At 46.5% G+C, this 21,289-nt stretch overlaps 1 protein-coding gene and 1 non-coding gene across 3 annotated transcripts in view; one reads left to right on the top strand and one right to left on the bottom strand.

Annotated features, from left to right (window-relative positions):
• Positions 1 to 18,495, bottom strand: part of LIX1L (limb and CNS expressed 1 like) — a 53,681-nt gene extending 35,186 nt beyond the window's left edge. For both annotated transcript variants that reach the window (XM_068108019.2, XM_068108018.2), the window contains exon 1: positions 18,166 to 18,495. In XM_068108019.2, the coding sequence (XP_067964120.1) occupies positions 18,166 to 18,391 (226 nt within the window). In that variant the 5' untranslated portion in view covers positions 18,392 to 18,495. The remainder of the gene's footprint in view (positions 1 to 18,165) is intronic.
• A 457-nt stretch (positions 18,496 to 18,952) lies between these two features.
• Positions 18,953 to 19,025, top strand: TRNAK-CUU (transfer RNA lysine (anticodon CUU)). The gene has a single exon. It is a non-coding gene; the product is annotated as a tRNA-Lys (tRNA).
• The last annotated feature ends 2,264 nt before the right edge of the window (positions 19,026 to 21,289 follow it).

Raw genomic sequence — 21,289 nt, 5'->3', positions numbered from 1 at the left:
ACCACATTTTTATTCACTTGAATACTACGGTTAGAGCCATGGAGAAGCTGCTACGCCTGGAGGTATTCTCGGGCAACTCTCAGGCTACGAACGCTGCGGACCAATGGGAATATTGGCACAACTCTCTTCTGCACTACACCGCGGCAGTTCCGTATCTCACCGAGGCACAGCGGCTATCGGTTCTGACCAGTCATGTCAGCCTCCCGGTCTACGGGTACATATCCCACTGTACCACCTACGATGCGGCAGTGGCGACGTTGCATGGCATATATGTCCGGCAACGAAGTGCATTGTATGGACGACACGTTGGCTACCCGACGCCAGGAAGCTTCGGAGAGCCAGGAGCTGATACGCCTGGGGAAAGGTTGTCTGATGGAGGCTCGAACCACGGCAGAGGCGACCGACGACTTGATGCGGGATGCGTTTGTTGCTGGTAGCTCGTCGCCGGCCATCAGACTCCATTTGCTGGAGGAAACCACGATGACCTTCCAACAAGCGTGCGACAAAGCATGCATTCTACAGCTGGCAGCGTCCCACGCGGAGGCATACGGTGGACCCGATCTCACAGCGGGGGCCGCTGCCGCGGCACGGCCGGAGTCGACTGCATCGCCAGAACGGGCTCTCGCGGAATCTCCAGACGACGCTCCGGCACCGATCGCTGGAGACGATGAGAATCCGAACGCCGCAGCTGCGAACTCTGCAGAGAATGCCAAATGTTATTTTTGTGGCAATAAGAGACACCCTCGCTCCGCGTGTCCCGCCAAAAATTGTGAATGTCATAATTGTGGTAAAAGAGGACACTTTGCTAAAATGTGTTGGGCGGCTAAATCTAAGTCTTCCCGGGGCACGAGTCTCGCAGGTACGTGCACCTCATGGACGGCGCGAGGCGTGCGCCGCGCCGTGCTACCTGTACTCGTGGAAGGGATCCGCGTGGAAGGGCTTATCGATACTGGTAGTTCCTCCAGTTTTGTCAGCCATGCTTTGGTACGACGTCACAGCTGGACGATGGGCTCGGATACCCGACGAATTTACCTGGCTTCGTCCGGACATAGCGTACACACCAAAGGCGTTTGCTCTCTTAAACTCGTCGTCGATGATAAACTGTATGAGGATGTGAAACTCGCGGTGATGCCGGAAGTGTGCACCGACGTATTGCTCGGTCATGACTTCCTGAGCCGGTACGGCTGGTTGGAGATGCGTATGGGAGACGGAGAGAATACTGTTTCGGTCTGCGGCTTAACCGAGATGGCCATAGATCCTCCTGCGCTATTTCCCAGCCTGACGGCCGATTGCCGACCGGTAACCGTGAAATCTCGATGGTATACTCGTGCCGACGCTGCATACATTGCCGAGGAGACCGAGCGTATGCTCCGAGAGGGCATTATAGAGCCGAGTAGATTGCCGTGGAGAGCGCAGGTTCTAGTCGTACGCTCTGACAATCACAGGAAACGCCTGGTCATTGATTGCAGCCGAACGATAAATAAATTTACACAACTGGATGCTTTTCCACTGCCGAAAATTGATGACCTCGTTCAGGAGGTTGCCAAATTCAGGGTCTTCAGCACTTTGGATCTAAAATCAGCGTATCATCAGATACCCATCAGAGAATCGGATAGGCCATATACTGGTTTTCAATCCGGTCGACGGCTGTAACAATTTCGGCGGATTCCTTTCGGAATCACTAATGGGGTGGCGTATTTCCAACGTGCCATGGACGACATCTTGGTTAAAGAGAATTTACAGGACGTCTTCGTTTACGTAGATAATGTGACCGTCTGCGGACATACCCAGGAGGGGCACGACCCAAACTTGAAACGATTCTTGGAGGTTGCGCAACGTTATAATTTAAACTTCAACCACGAGAAATGCCACTACGGTGCAAAAACAATCGATTTACTTGGGTACACAGTGACCGGCGGGGAGATAAAACTGGACGCCGAGCGCCTCCAACCTTTGCTAGAAATGGCGGCACCCTGTGATCGAGCGTCCCTGAGGCGGCGCCTCGGGCTTCTCGCACATCACTCGAGATGGATTGAAGGCTACTCAGAGAAAATAAGACCTCTGGTGGACAGCAAGGTCTTCCCTCTGACGCAGGACGCGCTAGACGCTTTTCAACTTCTGAAGGAGAACATAGCTCGGGCCTGTGTGACCTCCATTGATGATAACCTCCCATTCCTCGTCAAGACAGACGTTTCGGATTGTGCGATTGCTGCTACCCTAATGCAAAACAAACGACCTGTGGCATTCTTCTCTAGGACACTGACCTCGACTGAACGCAAACATTCGGCAGTGGAAAGAGAGGCGGCAGCGGTGGTCGAGGCGGTCAGAAGGTGGGCAGGAAATCTGCTGTTGGGCGGTCAGAAGTCATTCGGAGTCAGAAGTCAGAAGTCAATTCGGAGTCAACAGCTGTTGGGCTGTTGGGCAATCTGGGCGGTCAGAAGCAAACATCTGCTGCTGGGCAGGAAATTCGATCTCCTGACAGACCAACAGTCGGTGGCTTTTATGTTCGGCCACGACCACCCTCAGCGTATTAAAAACAACAAAATCGCACGTTGGCGGGTCGAACTAGCTGATTACTGCTATGACATAATCTATCGCCCTGGGAGCGAGAATGTGGTAGCCGACGCGCTCTCTCGCCCGTCGGTTTGTGCTGCTATGAGTCAGATGATCTAAAGAGCATCCATGACTCATTATGTCACCCTGGGGTAACTCGATTCGCTCATTTTGTGTGCTCTCGCAATTTGCCTTTTTCGATCGAGGAGATCCGACGTCTATGCCGCACCTACTCCGTGTGTGCAGAGTTGAAGCCGCGATTCTATAAGCCGCGGTTACGGGCTCTCATTCAAGCAACGAAACCATGGCAACGACTAAGCGTCGATTTTAAAGGGCCGATATCAACACTCACAGCAGGGGGGCCTCGTTATCTATTGACGGTAATTGATGAATTCAGTTGTTATCCGTTTGCCTTTCCGTGCTCAGACATGACATCATCCACTGTCATACGATGTCTACGTCAGCTGTTCGTCCTGTTCGGGTATCCGGGGTTTGTGCCTTCAGACCGTGGGGCTGCGTTCATGTCCCAAGAGGTTCGAACATTCCTAGTAGGCCTCAGAATCGCCACGAGCCACACTACTCCGTATCACCCCGAGGCGAATGGCCAGGTGGAAAGGTATAATCAAGTCATCTGGAAGGCAGTGGTGCTGCACTTACGTACGCACTCAATGGGGATGCACCAATGGCCACGAGCCGTGTCTGAAGCATTACATGCGATTCGGACTTTATTATGCACGGCTACAAATCAAACTCCCCACGAAAGAATGTTTCGTTTTTAACGTCGTGGCGCTACCTGTCAAGCGATGCCCGGTTGGCTTGTCAAACTCGGGCCCGCGTATCTGAAGCGAACGGTGCGACAAAGCAAGTACGAACCGGCGGTGGATTTGGTGCAGATCATGCAGGTTAATCCGCAGTATGCGACCGTCCGGCTGCGGGATGGTCATCTTTCGACCGTGTCAGTCCAGCATTTAGCCCCGTGCGGAGACGAGGACACCCGGCGTAACTTATACTCGGAGGATTCGCCGGTCAAACTGGGGGATTCTGTTCCAAGCACCGCTCGTCCGTGTGACGTAACACCGCTGCGAACTGCTGCAGGAGATTTCCCGTGCTCGCCGTGTCCATCACCATCACCGCCGCCGGGTCCTCCGGCCCCGTGCAGTGCCCCTGGTTCGCCCACAGATCAGACTGGTGATGGCTGGGACGGGAATGCGAACGGATCGCCTACCTACCGGACGCGTGCGGGCCGAGCGTGCCGTCGACCCCAACGCTTGGATTTGTGACGGGGTGCTGGGTTGCTAATTAATCTACTATCTTCAACATATACTTTATATCGATAGTCCGCGTGCTAGCTGAAACTTTAACGGGGGAGAATGTCGTGAAGTAATATGGTTCCATCCGAGGAATGCCCTCCATCTCCGAAACGTTACTCATGATGCTATTCCGACGCCGACCGCGTGGGGAGGATTTATATACCCGCTATGAGTAAGGATGGGTCATTCCGCTCTCTTGTGTCGTCGAATTGGTAAGCTTGTTGCAAGATCTGTGTTACATTTGCTAATATCTCTGCAATGGCGTAATGGTAATGAAAGTGGCCAGAGATGCTTGCTTAAATAGCTTTTGTGTTTTCTTTGTAGACCAGTCGCATTCAAGTGAATAAAAGCTCACAGCTTGGACTTTTGGTGGACCGTCTCGTTTCGTTTCATCACAGGGGGCACCCAACGAAGACCAATAATCCTCCAGAGGGCATCGCCATTCACCGAATCAAACGCTTTGCGGAGATCAACATAGGCTGCAACCAGCCCCTGACGAAACTCTCCTTGCATTCGGTGAGGACCCGAAGTGCAAGGATACGGTCAATCGTTGACCTCTTTGGTGTAAAGCCTGACTGCTCTGGTCGCTGGTGCTCGAGCAGATGGCAGCGAACCGCTCAAGAATGATCCAAGCAAAGACCTTGTCTGGCACCGAGAGTAGCGACACCCCTCGGTAGTTGTTGCAGTCCTGGTGATCACCCTTCCCTTTCCAGAAGGGGACACAAAGGCCCCTCTTCCAGTCAGTTGGGATGATGCCTGTGCTCCAAACAGAGTGCAGAACTGCATGCAATGACTCAAGTACAGCATTTCCACCAACCTTGTGAAGCTCAGCATGGATGACACAAATCCCAGGAGCTTTGCCCCATTTCAATCGGTTCACCGCCGCCTGTGTTTCCAAAAGTGAAGGCAGTTCACAGTTAATTGGTGGGTCAGCATTTGGGATAGCAAGACCCCTGACATCCAACTCAACAGCCGGTGGATCAGTCTGGTACAGACACTCAAAATAACTGGCCCAGCGGGCCTTCACTTCAGACTCCTCTGTCAAGAGGCCACCACCCTCTGCTCTAACTGCAGTACACCTAGGGACAGGCTGAGAGGAACGCAACGCACGGATTCCTCTGTAAGCAGGATGAGAATCGCATGTCCACAGGTGATGCTCTACCCTTTCACAGATTCCTGGCACATAGGCCTCCCTGTCCGCCTTCAGCGAGCATACAGTTTTACGCCTCAGCTAAAAGTTTTACGTATACGTACAGTTTTACGCCTCATTACCCCGGTTAATACACCCCAAATCCACCTCTTTCAATCTCCAACTTCTTTCCTGAAATTCCTAGTTGTATCAATTTGTTTTATACCGTATATTGTGTACCCCCCCCCCCCCCACACACACACACACACACACACACACACACACACACACACACACACACACACACACACACACACACACCAGCCCTCTCTCTTCCACAGATCTACTGACGTTCCTGTTGTCTGCTGTTGTTGTGTTTGTATGCGTTTTTTTTTTTGTTTTTTTTTTTGTCTTCCTCTCTCTCCCCCTCTTGTCTCCCGCTCCCTTTGTTTATTGTATGTTTTATGAGTCTGTGCCTGTTCTCAGGTGTAATCTGTTAGTTCTTATTTGAGCCTCGACTCTGTATACAAAAAAAATAAAAACATAAGTTAAGGTGCTCGATTGGGAATGTCAAATAGGCCAAAACAATTGTTGCATTTTGCTTCCCATCTTTTCGTGATTGCATTATCAAATTATTTTCTGTTCAGTGCTACTGTTGTTAGCTCCGGTCCAGTTGGAAATCCCAGAAAAAACTAGTGAGTTTATAGAACACCTTACCCCATGCACTTTTGAGAAAAAGGGACTTGGGAAGGGTCTGCGAGCATCACATTTTATTGGTTAAGACGACATAAAATGCTGTAATATTTTGTCCACGTACTGCTAAACGGAAGGGTTGTGGAAGTGCCAATAAGGCCATTTGTGTTCGACACTCCTCAAGTATATAATTCAATAATGTGTAGATTGTGGAGGTTGTAGGGAAAAACTTTTTTTTTGAGGTTTTCGGGCGTTGATGCAGCTGGCAGGATTGGATAGCTGAGGTTTCACATCTATTTCACCACCTTATCTAACACGTTACATTAGTTATACATGCCTGTTGCTTGTGTCCTTTATGACGTTGCAAAAAACTATGTTTCGTGTTTGGAATGATTTTCAGTTTTGTTTGACTTCCAGACAGGCAGACAGAGTTAAAAAAAGAACTACCTCACTCATCTGTGCACATGCATGATCGGGACGAGATTCCATATAATTTGCAAATTCAGAGCGAAAGTCCTGCTCGACTGCAGGCCCATGTCCCAATTATTGTTCAAAATGTAACATTAAATTGAAATTAGGTAGTTCCTCGATTTGTGCACAGGCAGACAGACAGACAGACAAAGTGAACTTATCCCCACTTTTTGCATGCCTATCGGGGTAAAATATATCCTACCTTTCAATAGACTCTCTTCTTCTTCTTCTTCTTCTCATTTTTCCTCAATGGTCCCAATTATTCCCACGTTCTTGTGAGGTCAGCCAAAGGGAACGTTTCTACCCCAAGTCTTTCTGGAAGAAGCTGGCCAGGCCTGATGTTTGACAAGCAAGACTTGACCTGCTCTTCACGAAATATACCATTTGATCCTTAATCATCACCATCAACCAATGGAAGACTTGTTCTCCAGCTCAACGTCACTTTCTGAGTGTGTATATCTAATGCAGCAAGATTTATAAAATAATAAAATGGTGTGAATTGTTCCCCACCTGATCATCATCAAATTTTATTTGCTTAGTATGTAGCCTGACTGGTATAGCAGACCAATCAATTCACTGATGGGAATACCAATCTTTGCATAATTGCAGAAAAAAACAGAATTGCTTACCAGCTGATATCAGCAGGCGGAATTAAGAATCCAATTTGAACTAACATTAATTTTGGCCTAAATAAACAAAAGTGTGAACTATGTATGATAGGTAAAATTCACATCTGTAATTAAGCATAAGAAGTGTAGACTACGATAAATGGACGAGGTGTGTGTGTGTGTGTGTGTGTGTGTGTGTGTGTGTGTGTGTGTGTGTGTGTGTGTGTGTGTGTGTGTGCGTGTCATGTTTTTTGTGGAGTTCTACTGAAGCTTTATGATGTGGAGTGTGATACTCCAAAATGATCGGCATGACCTCCTGAGTTGATTAGGCTAATTAATTACAATTAATCCAGAAGAATTACCATGTTTATAAACGTGTGCCATGTTAAGGTGCATACAACAGGCATTTTAAGGCCATTTTCCCTGCTAGAGCAGGGGTTAGCCTTGCGGTCCCCATGACAATCTTCTCCATTTTGCCCTATTTTCTGCATCTCCCCTTGTTAACCTCCTTGCCCGCATTTCTTCTTCGACCATCTTTAGCCAAGTCTTTCTCGGCCTTCCCCGTCCTCTACCTCCTTCTACATTCATTTACATCACTCTTCTCAACCAGTCACTTTCATCCTTCCTCAACACATGACCAAACCATCTCAACCTGTTCCTCTTCACAGCATCAATCACAGGCAATATTCCCATCATCTTTCGCAATTCATCATTTGTCTTCCTCTCTCTCAACGATACTCCGCACATCCACCGAACCATTCGCATTTCCACCCTTTCCAGCCTTCGTTGCTGCTCTACGTTCATTACCCATGTCTCGCTCCCATAAATCATAACACTTCTCACACATGCAGCATCCACCTTTCCCTTCAGCTTCAACGACACTCCCCTCCTCGTCAGCACGCCACTCAGTTCCCGAAACTTCTTCCATGCACATCTCACTCTGGCAACCGTTGCTGAGTCTGATCCACCTTCTCCATTCTGCTAGACTCTACCTAGTCTCCTAGGTAGCAAAATGTTTTCACACCTTCCAGCTTCACGCCGTCTCCAAGATCCAACTCAACATTTCCTCCATCTGCAGCTCCCTCTGTGCACACCTTACACTTGAATGTAGCTGCCACACTGGTTAATGACCCTCTCAGACCACTACATTTTTGATGAACCCACTCAGCACACATTGTACATTGAATGGAGTTCACTCCGACACCCTTCCTGCACACAGCACACGGCCACTTCCCAGTTCTTTCCACCTCATCACATGATTTACCACTTGCCATCACCTTCGTCTTTCCGATATTCACCTTCAGACCTTTTGCCTTTTGCCATGTTAAGGTGTATGAAGCAGCTTAATAAGTCCTTCCATGGCATGGTATTCTAATTTCAGAAAAACAACAAAAAGAGTAACATTGTAACAAAGCATATATCAATTAATATTAATAACATTAACAACAATATTAATACTAGTATCATTTGGCAATAATATTAACGACATATAATCTCCCCCACCCCCACCTCCACGTCCTCCCTCCCTGCCCTGGCCCAAGCACATCAGGGCTTGGTGAAAGATAAGCAAATGCTCAAGCAGTACAGCAGACAATTATGCTACAAGACCATGAAGACAAATGAAAATTTGGTGGACCCACGAGGACAAATACAAAACGAATACAAAAGAAAGATCTGTGGATGAAAAAAGAAATTAAGCTCCTATCTAAATTGTTACTGTGTACAGACAAAATGTATAAATATGGTGTACAGTGAACGTAATATCATAATTTTTTGCGGAATCAAAGAGAACATTATTTAAAGTAGCAATTTATGGGTCAAAAAGAGATAGCACAGCAATGGTAATGTTTTTCAACAGGCTACTGAAAGAGTTTATACCTCGATATAAGTGACGTTACGGGTTAGTGTTTTCCCGGCATAAAGTGTTGTTGTACCTCCTTCCAATTCCGCTTGGTCTGCAACAATATGCACATCAAGAGGGTCCCCAACTTGGCTTGTCGTAGCATACAACTGGCCTTTTTTTTTTTTTTTTTTGGGATACTGAATCGAGGCTCGTGAAAGAGCTAACATTTATTTCACAAACAAATCAACCAGACAAACAAAATATATAAAAAGAGGGAGCAGAAGACAAGATGGGGAGAGAAGGGGAAGCACACAAACATAACATTTGAGAGCAGGGAGATGTGTGGGAGGGAGAGGGCTTGGGGGGAGGAGGCGTGGGAAGGGGAGGTGGGGGGGTGGGAGAAGTATAAAACACAAGGACACCAAGGACTTCCAGGACAGAAGTTGGTATTTCAAAAAAGTGGCTTTGGGCTGAAATTAGCAGGGGTAGAAAAGATCAAGGTTTTGGATGGGGGAGGATAAGAGATGGTGGTGAACAGCTGTTTTAAAGACCTGGAGGGAGGAGTGGGATTGAAGGGAGTGGGGGAGTTTGTTCCAGAGGCGGGAGAAAAGAGGAATGAAAGAGTGAAGGTGAGCAGAGAGTCTTGATTTTGGCAGTTTAACCATAAGAGGGTTGCAGGCAGATCTTGTGCGACCTGTAGGAATATTTGCAGGACAGAGCCCAGAGAGAGCTGGGGGGGCAAGGCCAGAGAGGAGTCGGTAGAAGACGGAAAGACCACCAATCTGCCTGCGGTGAGTGAGTGAAAGGCCCTTGGAGTTAGCTTAATCGCGGGAGATTCCAATGATTCTGAACGCTTTGGTTTCAACAGCGTGAAGACGAGCTAGGTGTGAGGCAGGAGCACCAGCAGAGAGGGGAGAGCAGTATTCCATTGAGCTGCGGATGAAAGCCTTGTATGTGGTGAGGAGCTCAGGTGTGCCAAGGAAGGACTTCGCATGACGGAGGATGCCCAGTCGGCGACTGGCTTTGGAGGCCAGATTTGAAATGTGGTTTTCCCAGGAAAGATCATGGCAGATAGTGAGACCCAAAAGCTTGAGTGACAGAACTTCTTGGAGAGGATTATTCAGAAAGTGGATGGGAGGGTTGTCCAGTCGGTCTTTTCGGAGAGACATCGTAAGAGTTTTAGATTTGTCAGGATTGAAAGCCATGTTCCACTTGTTTGCCCAGTCTGTGATTTTGTCCAGGTCTGCAGAGAGTGAGGAGGCTGCAGACTGCCGATCTGAGGGATGAGAAATGGAGCGACAGAGAGTAGAGTCATCAGCAAAGAGATAGAGAGGATTTTCAAGAGTCAGAGAGATCATTGATGAAGACCAGAAAAAGCACAGGGCCCAGAACACTGCCTTGGGGAACTCCAGCCTGAACAGGAAGAGGAGATGAGAGAAACCCATTCAGGGCCACACGTTGACTACGACTAGAGAGGACGTCCCCCAGCCATGCGTGGAGATTTCCATGGATACCAAAGGAGGAGAGTTTGGTGAGCAGAGCGGGGTGCCAGACCGTATCGAAGGCACGTGATATGTCAAGGGAGACAGCTCTAATTTCCTGTTTGGCATTGAGGACCTCCATCCATTGTTGAGAAAGCAGAAGCAGCATGTCCAGAGTAGAGTGACCAGGTCTGAAACCAAATTGATGATCAGAGATCAAGCCATTGGGGAAGAGGAAAGATTTCATATCTGAAGCAATGATGGATTCCATGACTTTGCTGATAATTGGGAGAAGGCTGATTGGTTTGTAGTTGCGAGGATCTGTTTTTGCACCTTTTTTGTGCAAAGCGGTGATGTTGGCTGATTTCCAAGCAGATGGCAGATGACCTTGAGCAAAAGAGAGGGTGAAGAGAACAGAGAGAGGGAGTGGAAGAGCGGAAGAACAAGATTTTAGGACCCGTGGGCTGATGCCGTCAGGTCCAGTTGCAGAATCAGAGTCGAGGGTTGACAGAAACTTTTCCACCTTGTCAGGAGGAAAGGACACAGAGTCCAAGAGCAGATGGGTACGACTGGGTACGGTGGGTACAGAGAGGGATGGGTTTGGGACACATTATTTAGAGGCAAACACAGAGTTGAGGCATTCAGCTTTTTCACGTGCGGAGTCAGCCGTGTAGCCGTTTGAGGTGAGGGAGGGGATGGAGGGGGAACAAACACCAGAAACAGATTTGACCAGACGCCACCAGGATTTGGAAGAGGGAGACAGATAAGAGAGTTTGGTCTTGAGAACGGAGAGATATTGTTTCCTGGCTCTCCTGAGGGTGGACACACACTTGTTTCGGGCTTTGTGAAAGGAAATGAGATTTCCTTCCGTTGAATTTGCTTTCCAGGAGACGAAAGCAAGTTGTTTCTGGGCAACAGCCTCACCACAAGATTCCGTGTGCCATGGACGGGAGGAAGGGTATGACAACTGAAGACGAGATGGGATAAATCTGTGCATGAGAGAGAGCAATTTACTTTGGAAGAATTCCCAGGATGAGTTGATGTCAGAGGCGGTAGAGATGGGAGACCAGTCCAGATCATTGATGGCTGCTTGAAGACCGTGCCAGTTGGCCTAAGTGAAATGCCAGACTCGTCGACGCTGAGGAGGCTCTCTGAGAATGGTCAGAGAGATGTCCACTTTAACAAGCACATGATGAGATGAGCCGATTGGAGCAGAAGAAGAGCAGCAGACATTTTCAGGGAAGTTAGTCATAACCAAGTCCAGAAGAGAAGATGCTCCGTTGACTGAGATCCGGGTCGGGAAATTGACAGATTGTGTCAGTCCCAGTGAGTCGCAGAAGTCCTTTGCTGAAGAGCCATGGCTGGTGAGAGAGGTACCTGTAGTGAAATCGTATTCGTACTAATGCTGAACCCAGGTGATGATCGTTGCTCGCTGACACCGCTAGGGGCGCGGCTATAAGACCCGCTGCGGTCGGTGCTCAGGGGGACTTCTCCTGTGACATGTTACATCTAGTGGACTCGCTAACAGTACGCCTGCATAGAATATTAAGCTTGCTTGCATTGAATGTTATGGATGGACCCATGTGATGCCAAACCTTATTCCTATTGCATTTCCTGTATTACAGAATGATCTCATGGTCTTAATGGAATTAAACCACCAGATTGACTAAAGTTGTGGACCCGATTGGATTTTCACAACAGTACCCACACCCAGCCAACTGACATGGTGACAATTGAAATCACCACATATGAGGAAGAGAGAGTTGGGATGGATAGATAGAAGTTGGTCCATATTATCAGACAGCGAGATGTAGATGGAGTCAGTGCCATATATTAACAGAGTCTGGCCAGCCTTTGATCTGCTCAACTACCGCCGTGATTGGTCGAGCCCGCGTCACGTGGTTTACAGGCGCCATTTTGCATACCACCTCAGCCGAGCAGCTTTCCCGCTGCACCCATTCCGTGCCATTGCTTCGTATCGTTGCATATTTCATTTGAGTAATATTTCAATAAAATCAACCAATATGGTGTGTTGTGCCGCTTGAGGATGTTCTGTTAGACCAGGACAAGGTCGTATAATGCACAGATTTCCTCGAGACAAGGAACGAAGTGCTATTTGGGCGGTTAAAATACGCCGAGTTGGATGGAATCCATCACCTTACTCATATTTATGTTCGGTAAGTGAAATCGCTTAATATATATTGGTTTCAAATCAAAAGTGACATGACACGTGTGTATTAGGTCTCTGGTGAGCTTAACATTTATTTAGTCAACCATATATATATATATATATATATATCTATATATATATATATATATATATTATACATATTCCCTGTAACATTTTTCATGTACATATGCAGTGTATAGGGTATATATATATATATATATATATATAAGGGATTATGTATAATAACTGAAAATCAGGTATTATACATAATCCCTTAGTATACATATACCCTGTAACATGCACTGTTTATATATGCTTATATATCAGGAAATACTTGTTTATGACGCAATATTTGTCAATGTTTGTGTCAGTTTCCTGAGTAAAGTGTTCTTTGAAAACGTAACATTTTTTGGGGGAAAATAATGTACAATGTACATGTACAATGTACCTCTGAGTCTGTTTACTTTTTTATTGCTGATTATGGTGCCAGTCAAGTTATAACAACATTTGTGAACCCAAGCTAATGAATATGAAAGAATGAATAGACATTGTACTTTCGTAGCATTATGGGAATATTGTATGTTACGTTTCCAGATAATAGATGAAAACTAGTATACAAGCTCAATTTTATCAAATTACAATTTCATGCCAAGAGAAATAAAATTTATCAGTAGACAGTATGCTGTATGCAGCTGACAATAAATCGTGTGCCACGACAGGCAAACAATTCGTGTGAATAAATGACGCCGCTTGCAGATTTTATTATTCCAATAACAAACAACACGTCACTTTAACTTGAATTAGTTGTTCCTCATTAAATCTGCGACCAAACAGTAATAACATCGATTCCCTCGTCACAGAACTACAGGATTGCCACAGCTGACATACATCTCGCAGTGCCAGCGCGCGAAGTTAGGTATGCAACATGGCACCAGTATTTCAGTTGGCCAGACTCTCAATAAACACGGCACTGGATGGAGTCATCACTGTTTGGTGGACGGTGCAACACACATATGAACAAAAGGTGGGAGCGAAGGGGAAGCGGTAGCCAAAGGTATTCCTGGGGGTGAGGTGGAGAGAGGGCAGTGCAGGGCGAGTGAGGAAGAGACTTTTTTATAAAAATAGCAACCCCACCTCCAGGACGAGGCTCAGGTCTATCATACCGAGGGATACTCAGGAGGAGGGAGTAACCTAGGAGAGATACCAAGGAATCAGAGACATCATGAAGGAGGAAAGTTTCTGTTAAGCAGATCCCATCTGGTTTGTCAGAAACAACCTGTATGGAGAGATCAGTCAAGTTTGAGCGAAGGCCCCGGATGTTTGAGGTCCATACCGTTAATGAAGAGGAAGGGGGAGCATCGGATACAGAACAGGGGGGGGGGGAGGGGTAGGGTAAGATGTGGAAGAGGAGGAAGAGGTAGGGAGAGCTGTTGAGGGTGTGTCAGAGATTTCAGAATAGCTTGAAGAAAGGGAAGAATGGGGTGGACAAAAGGATTGATGGTGATTGGGTGAGGCACAGTGAGGTGTATTTGAGGAGGGGGAAGAGCGAGGCAGAAGGTTGGGGGAGATGAAGGTGAAAGTTGGAAGGGGGAAGAAGCGGGGAGGACGCTTTGAGGAGGAGGGGTGAGAGGGGAGTCTAGGAGGGGAGGAGCGAGGGAGAGTCTCAGAGGGGAGGGGTGTGGGGGGAGTTTAGGAGGGAAGGGGCAAGGGGGGAGATTTGAAAGGGATGGGTGATGGCGAATATTTGGAGGGGAGGGGAAAGGGGGTAGATTTGGAGGGGAGGGGTGATGGGGAAGTTTTGGAGGGGAGGGGTGATGGGGAAGTTTTGGAGGGAAGGGGTGATGGGGAAGATTTGGAAGGGGGGGGGAGGCAAGGGGGAAGATTTGAAAGGGATGGGTGATGGGGAAGATTTGGAGGGGAGGGGCAAGGGGAAATATTTGAAAGAGATGGGTGATGGGGAAGATTTGGAGGGGAGGGGCAAGGGGGTAGATTTGGAGGGGAGGGGTGATGGGGAAGTTTTGGAGGGGAGGGGTGATGGGGAAGTTTTGGAGGGAAGGGGTGATGGGGAAGATTTGGAGGGGAGGGGCAAGGGGGAAGATTTGAAAGGGATGGGTGATGGGGAAGATTTGGAGGGGAGGGGCAAGGGGGAATATTTGAAAGAGATGGGTGATGGGGAAGATTTGGAGGGGAGGGGTGAGATTGGATTTTGAAAAGTGTACGATTAATGGGAAACGAACATTTATTGCAAAATGAGTTTCTTGAGACCGAGTCAAAAATACGTTTGAGGACGCTGAAGGAGGGGTGGAGTGCAGGAGAGTTTTGGGAATGTAGAAAAAAGGAACTGTAAGAGATGGAATTTTTTTTTGGAATGAATATATTTGGTGAGCAAGTCAAAAGCATCCTTTTATAGAAGAAGAAGAAAAAGGTGTTATAATATACGTAAAGATGTAAAGATACTAGTTGGGAGCCATACTCCAAAGTGTATGAGGCTCTGGTCTTGGACTTTTATTGATAGTCATTGTGAAGGCCGGCCTGACCGGAAACTGACGTCGCTGCAGTTTGAAGAGATGATCTGCATCTGAAGGGGATATAATAATTCTCGGGCTAAGGACGACAGTTCCCGGGCGTTCACTACCAATAATTCGCCCCTCAAGAAGTCGGTCAGTAAACTTGGTGAGGATAAATTGTGTGCCGTTGCAGTGACAGTTGCGAGGATATCGAGATTCCGGAGTAGCATGATGGGTGTACAGTGCCTTCAGAAAGTATTCACACCACTTGACCTTTTTCACATTTTGTTGTTACAGGCTGAATTTAAAATTGATAAAATTGGGCTTTGTCACTGATCTACACAAAATATCCCATAATGTCAACGTGGAAATCTTTTTTTTAGAAATTCCTACAAAATAATAATAAAACGAAATACAGAGACATCAAATTTACATAAGTATGCAACCCCCTGAATCAATACTTCGTAGAATTGCCTTTGGCAGTGATTACAACTTCGAGTCTTGTTGGGTATGTTTGTATCAGCTTTGTGCATCTAGATTTGGGGAGTTCTCCCATTCTTCCTTGTAGATTTGCTCAAGCTCTATCAGGGTGGATGGGGAGTGTCAGTGAACAGCAATCTTCAAGTCTTTCTATTATGAAGGTAATTTGTTTTCTACAGTGTTCAAGTATATTATTCAGTTTAAATAAAGGTTTAAAGATGTTTAAAGGTATATAAATAAATAAATTCTGGGTTTTACTACCCTTTTACCCAGTGTCTATTACATCACCATATCGAACATGTTACATTATTTCTTCGTGCCTGTTGTTTGTGTTCTTTATAACATCCTTAAAAACAGTAAATTTCCTGTTTAGGATAATTTTCGATTTTGCTTGGCTTGTGCTTGTTAGGAGGCCTCCTGTGAGAAGGCAACGTCTCAATCCTGCCAAAAACCTCCACACTCAACAGCTAAATGCAGCGATGTACAGTCACCCCTCCAGCTTCATCTCAATGCCACCTTAGAACAATTAGATCTACCTACGACCAATGCTGAATTGGGATGGGCGATTTTACGAGACATCACCCTCAGGGCAGCTTCTGACATTCTCGGTTTTGTCAAGTGTAGTCACAAAGACTGGTCTGACGAGAACGCCTCCCAGATCAAAAGTCTACTTAACTCCATGCACGTGGCTCACATCTGCTGGATTGATGACTCAGCGAGAAAACACTATTCTTACCTGTAACTTATGAGACTCAAGAGTACGTTTTGTGAAGGACAGCTGGTGGGCAGCAAGAACGGAAGAAATTCAGGAGGCAGCTGATACAAATAATTTCAAGTGCTTCTATGCTGGTCCAAAGGTGACTGCCTGTGGACCGTCTTCTCGTGTTATCGCCGCACTCCGTAGCTCAGATGGCCAACACCTCATCAGAGATCCAAACAAGATCCTGCAGGTGAAAACTTTAATGGTGTCCTCAATTGCTCCTCCACCATCTTGGATGCAACCATTGACTCTCTTCCCCAGCGGCCTATTTTAGAGGACTTTACCTGCCCTGCGAGTACAATAGACACCACTAGAGTTATCAAAGAGATGTTATCTAGAAAGTCCCCTGGTGAAGACGGTATCCCCTCCGATATTTTTACGTTTGGCGGTGCCAACCTCATCATCCGAATGACCCAATTCTACAATACTATCTGTAGTGAGAAGTCAATATCCCAGGTCTTCAAAGATGCCACGATTGTTCCCCTGTACAAATGCAGAATCACGGAAATGTTGCTCCGTGATCTACTTTCCGCCGATGACTGCGCACTCTTCAGTCATAATTTCGAAAATATGTAATTTATTGTCAACTCCATTGCGCAATCTGTTCATCGCTATGACCTTACGATCAGCCTCAAGAAGACCAAGACTCTGCTTTAGCCAAAAAAATAAGGGCATGTGTATATCATCCCATCCATTACCATCGATGACAAGCCACTCAAAGTTGTAGATAAGTACTGCTAACTTGGAGATGTCCTCTCTCAAAATGCAAATGATTGACGATGAAGTAAAATGAAGACTCGGTAAAGAATGTGTGTCCTTTGGGAGATTGACACATCACCTTTGGCATGAATGTGTCTATCGTGCCGCTGTCTTGTAGACACTCCTGTATGGATGTGAATCTTGGAGACCCCATCATCGCCATATCAAACTTCTTGATCAATTCCATATGTGATACCATCATAAGATTCTTGGTATCACCTGGCAAGACAGAATACCTAACAAGTCAATTCTAGACCGCTGTCGTATCCAAGATATTGAGTATTTCCTGATGCAAGCCCAGCTTTGATGGTCAGGACACTTCACACACATGGAAGACCATAGAATCCCAAGAGCGCTTTTCTATGGTCAACTTAACTTTCGTAAACGGTCACGTGGTGGACAAAGGAAGTGCTATAAGGATGTCCTTAAGTTTACATGCAAATATCGTGCCATTCCAGTCGTCACCTGGAAACATGAGGCTACAAATCGGTCAGCTTGGCGCAGCATTTGCCTTTTTTTTTTGTATACAAGATCGAGGCTCATGGAAGAGCTAACATCAATCACAAAAAACAACAGCAAACGGACACACAAAACATTCAATAAAGGGAGCGGGAGACAAGATGGGGAGAAAGAGGGAAGCACACAAGTAGAACAGTAGAGAACAGGGACAACGGAAGATCTGTGGGAGGGAGAGGGCTTGGGGGGAGGAGGCTGGGAGGGAGGATGGGGAGGGAGGGGGGGCTTTTTGAATGTGAGAGACTTGCTATCGATAGACAGCGGAGGCATGAAACCTCAATCAAGGAAAACCTGCCAACCTCAATCTCCGCAAGGACCAGTCTATACCTGCGATGTTTGCAGTCGACGATGTTTGCAGTCGACGATGTTTGCAGTCGAAGCCGTAGCTCTCGCAATGGCCAATACAGCCATCGCACAAAGCTGAGTGAGTACAGCAACGAAGGGGATTCATCAAAAGCGACGGCTCACACCATCATCATCATATAATCCAATTTACATAAAGGTTTAAGGAGATATTAAGACGCATAAATAAATTACTTCTGGGTTTCACCACCGTTGACGCAGTGTCTATTACACCACCCCATCTAACACATTACATTAGTTCTTCGTACCTGTTGAGTGTGTTTGTGTCCTTTAGCTTTATGACATCCTTAAAAACAGGAGGTTTCCTCTTTGGAAAACCGACCAGACAGACGGATGGTCATGAAGCAATTACTTAACCCCGCTTTTCGCTTAGCATACGTGAGGTAATAAACGAGTACAATGAATCACCACGACCAGCACAAGTATGACGCAAACCTTCACGATCACGACGATTACTGACACCACAAATATGACGACTCCTTCCATGAGCCTCGGTCTGCATGTTGAACGGGTGTGTCTCACCGCGTCCGTAGCCCTGGGTGTGTTTACCGAAGCTTCGCACCACCACCTCCACCGCCTCCCTCAGGGCCCCTTTCGTCCCGACCGCACCTCCCGCAACCGAGGTCAGCGTCGAAGTGGTCGAGGCCGAACCGCTCGTTGTGGTTGAAATGGAAGGTCGCTCCGGACTCGCCGCCTGAGCAGCATCGGCCGGAGATCCTGAAGCAGATGCTCTTGTCAGAGTCTTCATAGCTCAGGGAGATAATTTTAACTTGATTATGGCTTAGTTTTGAGAGCTGAGCAAATAATCTTTCCTCACAATCGACGTGAGTGCAGAAGAGCCTATTGTCTGTGCCCGAGCCGTGCAAAGAATGTAAAAATAAAATGAAGTAAATTTTACGCAAACACGCTGGTTAACAATGTACAATCTCAAACAATCATTCGACACATAGATTATTTAAAATATTGTCGTGGACATATTTTAGCATTCATAATAATAATAAAATTGTCTCCTTAACATCTGAAAAGCCTAATATTACGTCACATGCATTGGCTCAATGGTAAAGCGCTTGCCTAACATCCGCGAGGCAGTCGGATCGATTCCCGATGCGGGCATCTTTTGTTATTTTGTAATCTCACATCTCGCCGGCGAATTAATGTTTTCAAATCGGAATCAATGTGAAGACTCGTAAACCTGACTTTCACCACACGACAAAATAAATTCAGTGATGAACATGTAAATTTAACCTTTACTGATGAAATTCAATATACAGGCTTTAAGAGCTCCCATAACGGGAACCGAAGCACTACTGCCCGGCTAGCTCAGTCGGTAGAGCATGGGACTCTTAATCCCAGGGTCGTGGGTTCGAGCCCCACGTTGGGCGGCAATTACCTTTTTTTTGTTTTTCTGTTTAATTGGAGAATTTATTTTTTATTTTATTTTTTTGTATACAACATCGAGGCTCGTGTATGCAGTGGTGTACCTAAGGTATGGCAGGTATGGCCCGTGCCCTGGGCGCCACTTGAAGGGAGGTGCCACTGAGCAGTTTCTATTAAAGTCAGACAAGCCATCCTCGGAAAGTGAAAAAAAGAATTTTCTTCAGATGTATGATCTGTCTTTGATTAATTATCAGGGGTGAGAAGCACGAGGGCGGCTTGATTGTTAAACCACTTATATAAATGATTAGGTAAAAATACAATTCTGGGAGCTACATGACCACATACCTCACAGTACCACTGCTCAGTGCCAACTGGCAGTAAGACCATTCTCCTGCGCAAACTAGGGAGGTAGTCTAGAATTTTGTGCAAAATCTGTGCAATTTAATGTTCTTATTAAAAGTGCCATTTCCTTATTTCAGAGCATTGTGTAAGAAGACCATGAAACGTTTCTTCACGAACAAGAAGGAAAGTGGAGCTGAAGGACGGAAGAGACGAAAGTTGGAGACTGAGGAAGCCAAGAAGTCGAGCAAGTTCTTCATGCCCTTCTTTGAAAATCCCGGAACAAGTTGTTCGACACGTTCCATGGAGTCGCCTGCACCTGCTACAAGTTTGTTGGAATCCGAAGGTGGATCAAGTACAAATGCGTCACAAGCCGAGGAGGAAGTCAAGTCAGATAAATCCGAGTATGACGAGATTAAAAGTGAGGCTGCCAGAGAGAACGTGGACATGACAGGAGGGGAAGACGATCGTGGTGGTGGTGATGTTGAGTTTATTCATGAGATTTTACCTGACGAGATTGAACCTGACGACACTGAACCTAGTGAACTGGATGGTGTCGAAGAGCCTCGAACTGTCATACCAGAAGTGATTGAACAGCATGACATTGGACTTCTGAAGTTCGACAAGGATACTGGAAAAGCAATTCTGCCTGACGCGTTGAGAACAGAAATAACAAAGCTGGGTTTGAAGTATTTCCAAAACAGTGAGGGGCCTTTCCTACCAACAAATAACCGCTCAATGAACAAAACTTGGTTCAAGAGGAAATTGGGAAATGGTCGTGGTGAGGAAGTGACTCGCTCATGGCTGGTCTATTCCCCTTCTAAAAAGTCTGCATTTTGTATCTGTTGTCTTCTCTATTCCCGTTCCTGGTCAGATTCAATCCTCATTGGAGCAGGAAAGTGGATTCAACCAGTGGAAAGCACCTGAAAGGATTAGTGTTCATGAAAATGCTAAGAATCATCGGGAGTGCTTCACACAGTGGAAAGAAATGGAAAGAAATTTAGCTGAAAACAGAAGAGTTATTGACGCGGAACTTCAGTCACAGATTGAGAAGGAAAAGCAGAAGTGGCGTGATATCTTGACGAGAATCCTTCACTGCGTAAAATTCCTTGCGACTCAGAACCTGGCTTTGCGAGGACACAGGGAGTCACTTCAGCTGGACGATGACTCCAATGTGGGAAATTTCCTTTGCTTACTGAAACTACTGGCCATCTTTGACCCTGTCATGAAAGAACACCTCACTTGTGTGGAAAGTCATCCTGGATCCACGTCTTATCTTTCACCGGGTGTCCAGAACAAATTCATCCACATGATGGCATCCACTGTTCACCAGAGTTTACTGAGGATTCGTAAAGCCAAGTACGATGGTCTCATGTTCGACTCGACTCCTGATCAGGCACACCGTGAGCAGATGTCAGAAGTAGTGAGGTACGTGGAAGTTGATTTTGAGAGGAAAACAGTCCATGTTAGAGAGTCCTTCCTTGGTTTTATCCAGATAGGCCAGAAGGATGCTGAGAGCTTGGTTGAAGACATCTTGAAACAGTTAGAGAAGGCCGAAATGGAGCTACAAGATTGTCGGTCACAGTGCTATGACAACGCTGATGTGATGGCTGGACACAGAAGTGGTGTTCATCAAAGAATAAGTGAGAAAAACAACCTGGCAGTGTTTGTGAATTGTGACAATCACTCACTCAACTTGGTGGGTGGACATGTACCTACATGTACTAAAAATACATGCAGCCAAGCAGGATACAATGATGGTCACGTTTTTTGGAACCATCGAAGCTCTCTATGTGTTCTTCTCTCGTTCAACACAGCGCTGGGGAAAAACTAAAAAACGCCGTGCCTGTGGTTGTTAAGTCAGAGTCTGAAACCAGGTGGAGTGCAAAGACAGAAGCAGTGGAGCCCGTCAACAATTATTTCCTTGGGG

Source organism: Myxine glutinosa, chromosome 2 (assembly GCF_964187855.1).
Source record: "Myxine glutinosa chromosome 2, kmMyxGlut1.1, whole genome shotgun sequence".
In the NCBI taxonomy this organism is placed as follows: Eukaryota; Metazoa; Chordata; class Myxini; order Myxiniformes; family Myxinidae; genus Myxine; species Myxine glutinosa.
The sequence above is the reverse complement of the archived record's forward strand: the minus strand, read 5'-3'. Positions and strand labels throughout refer to the sequence as shown.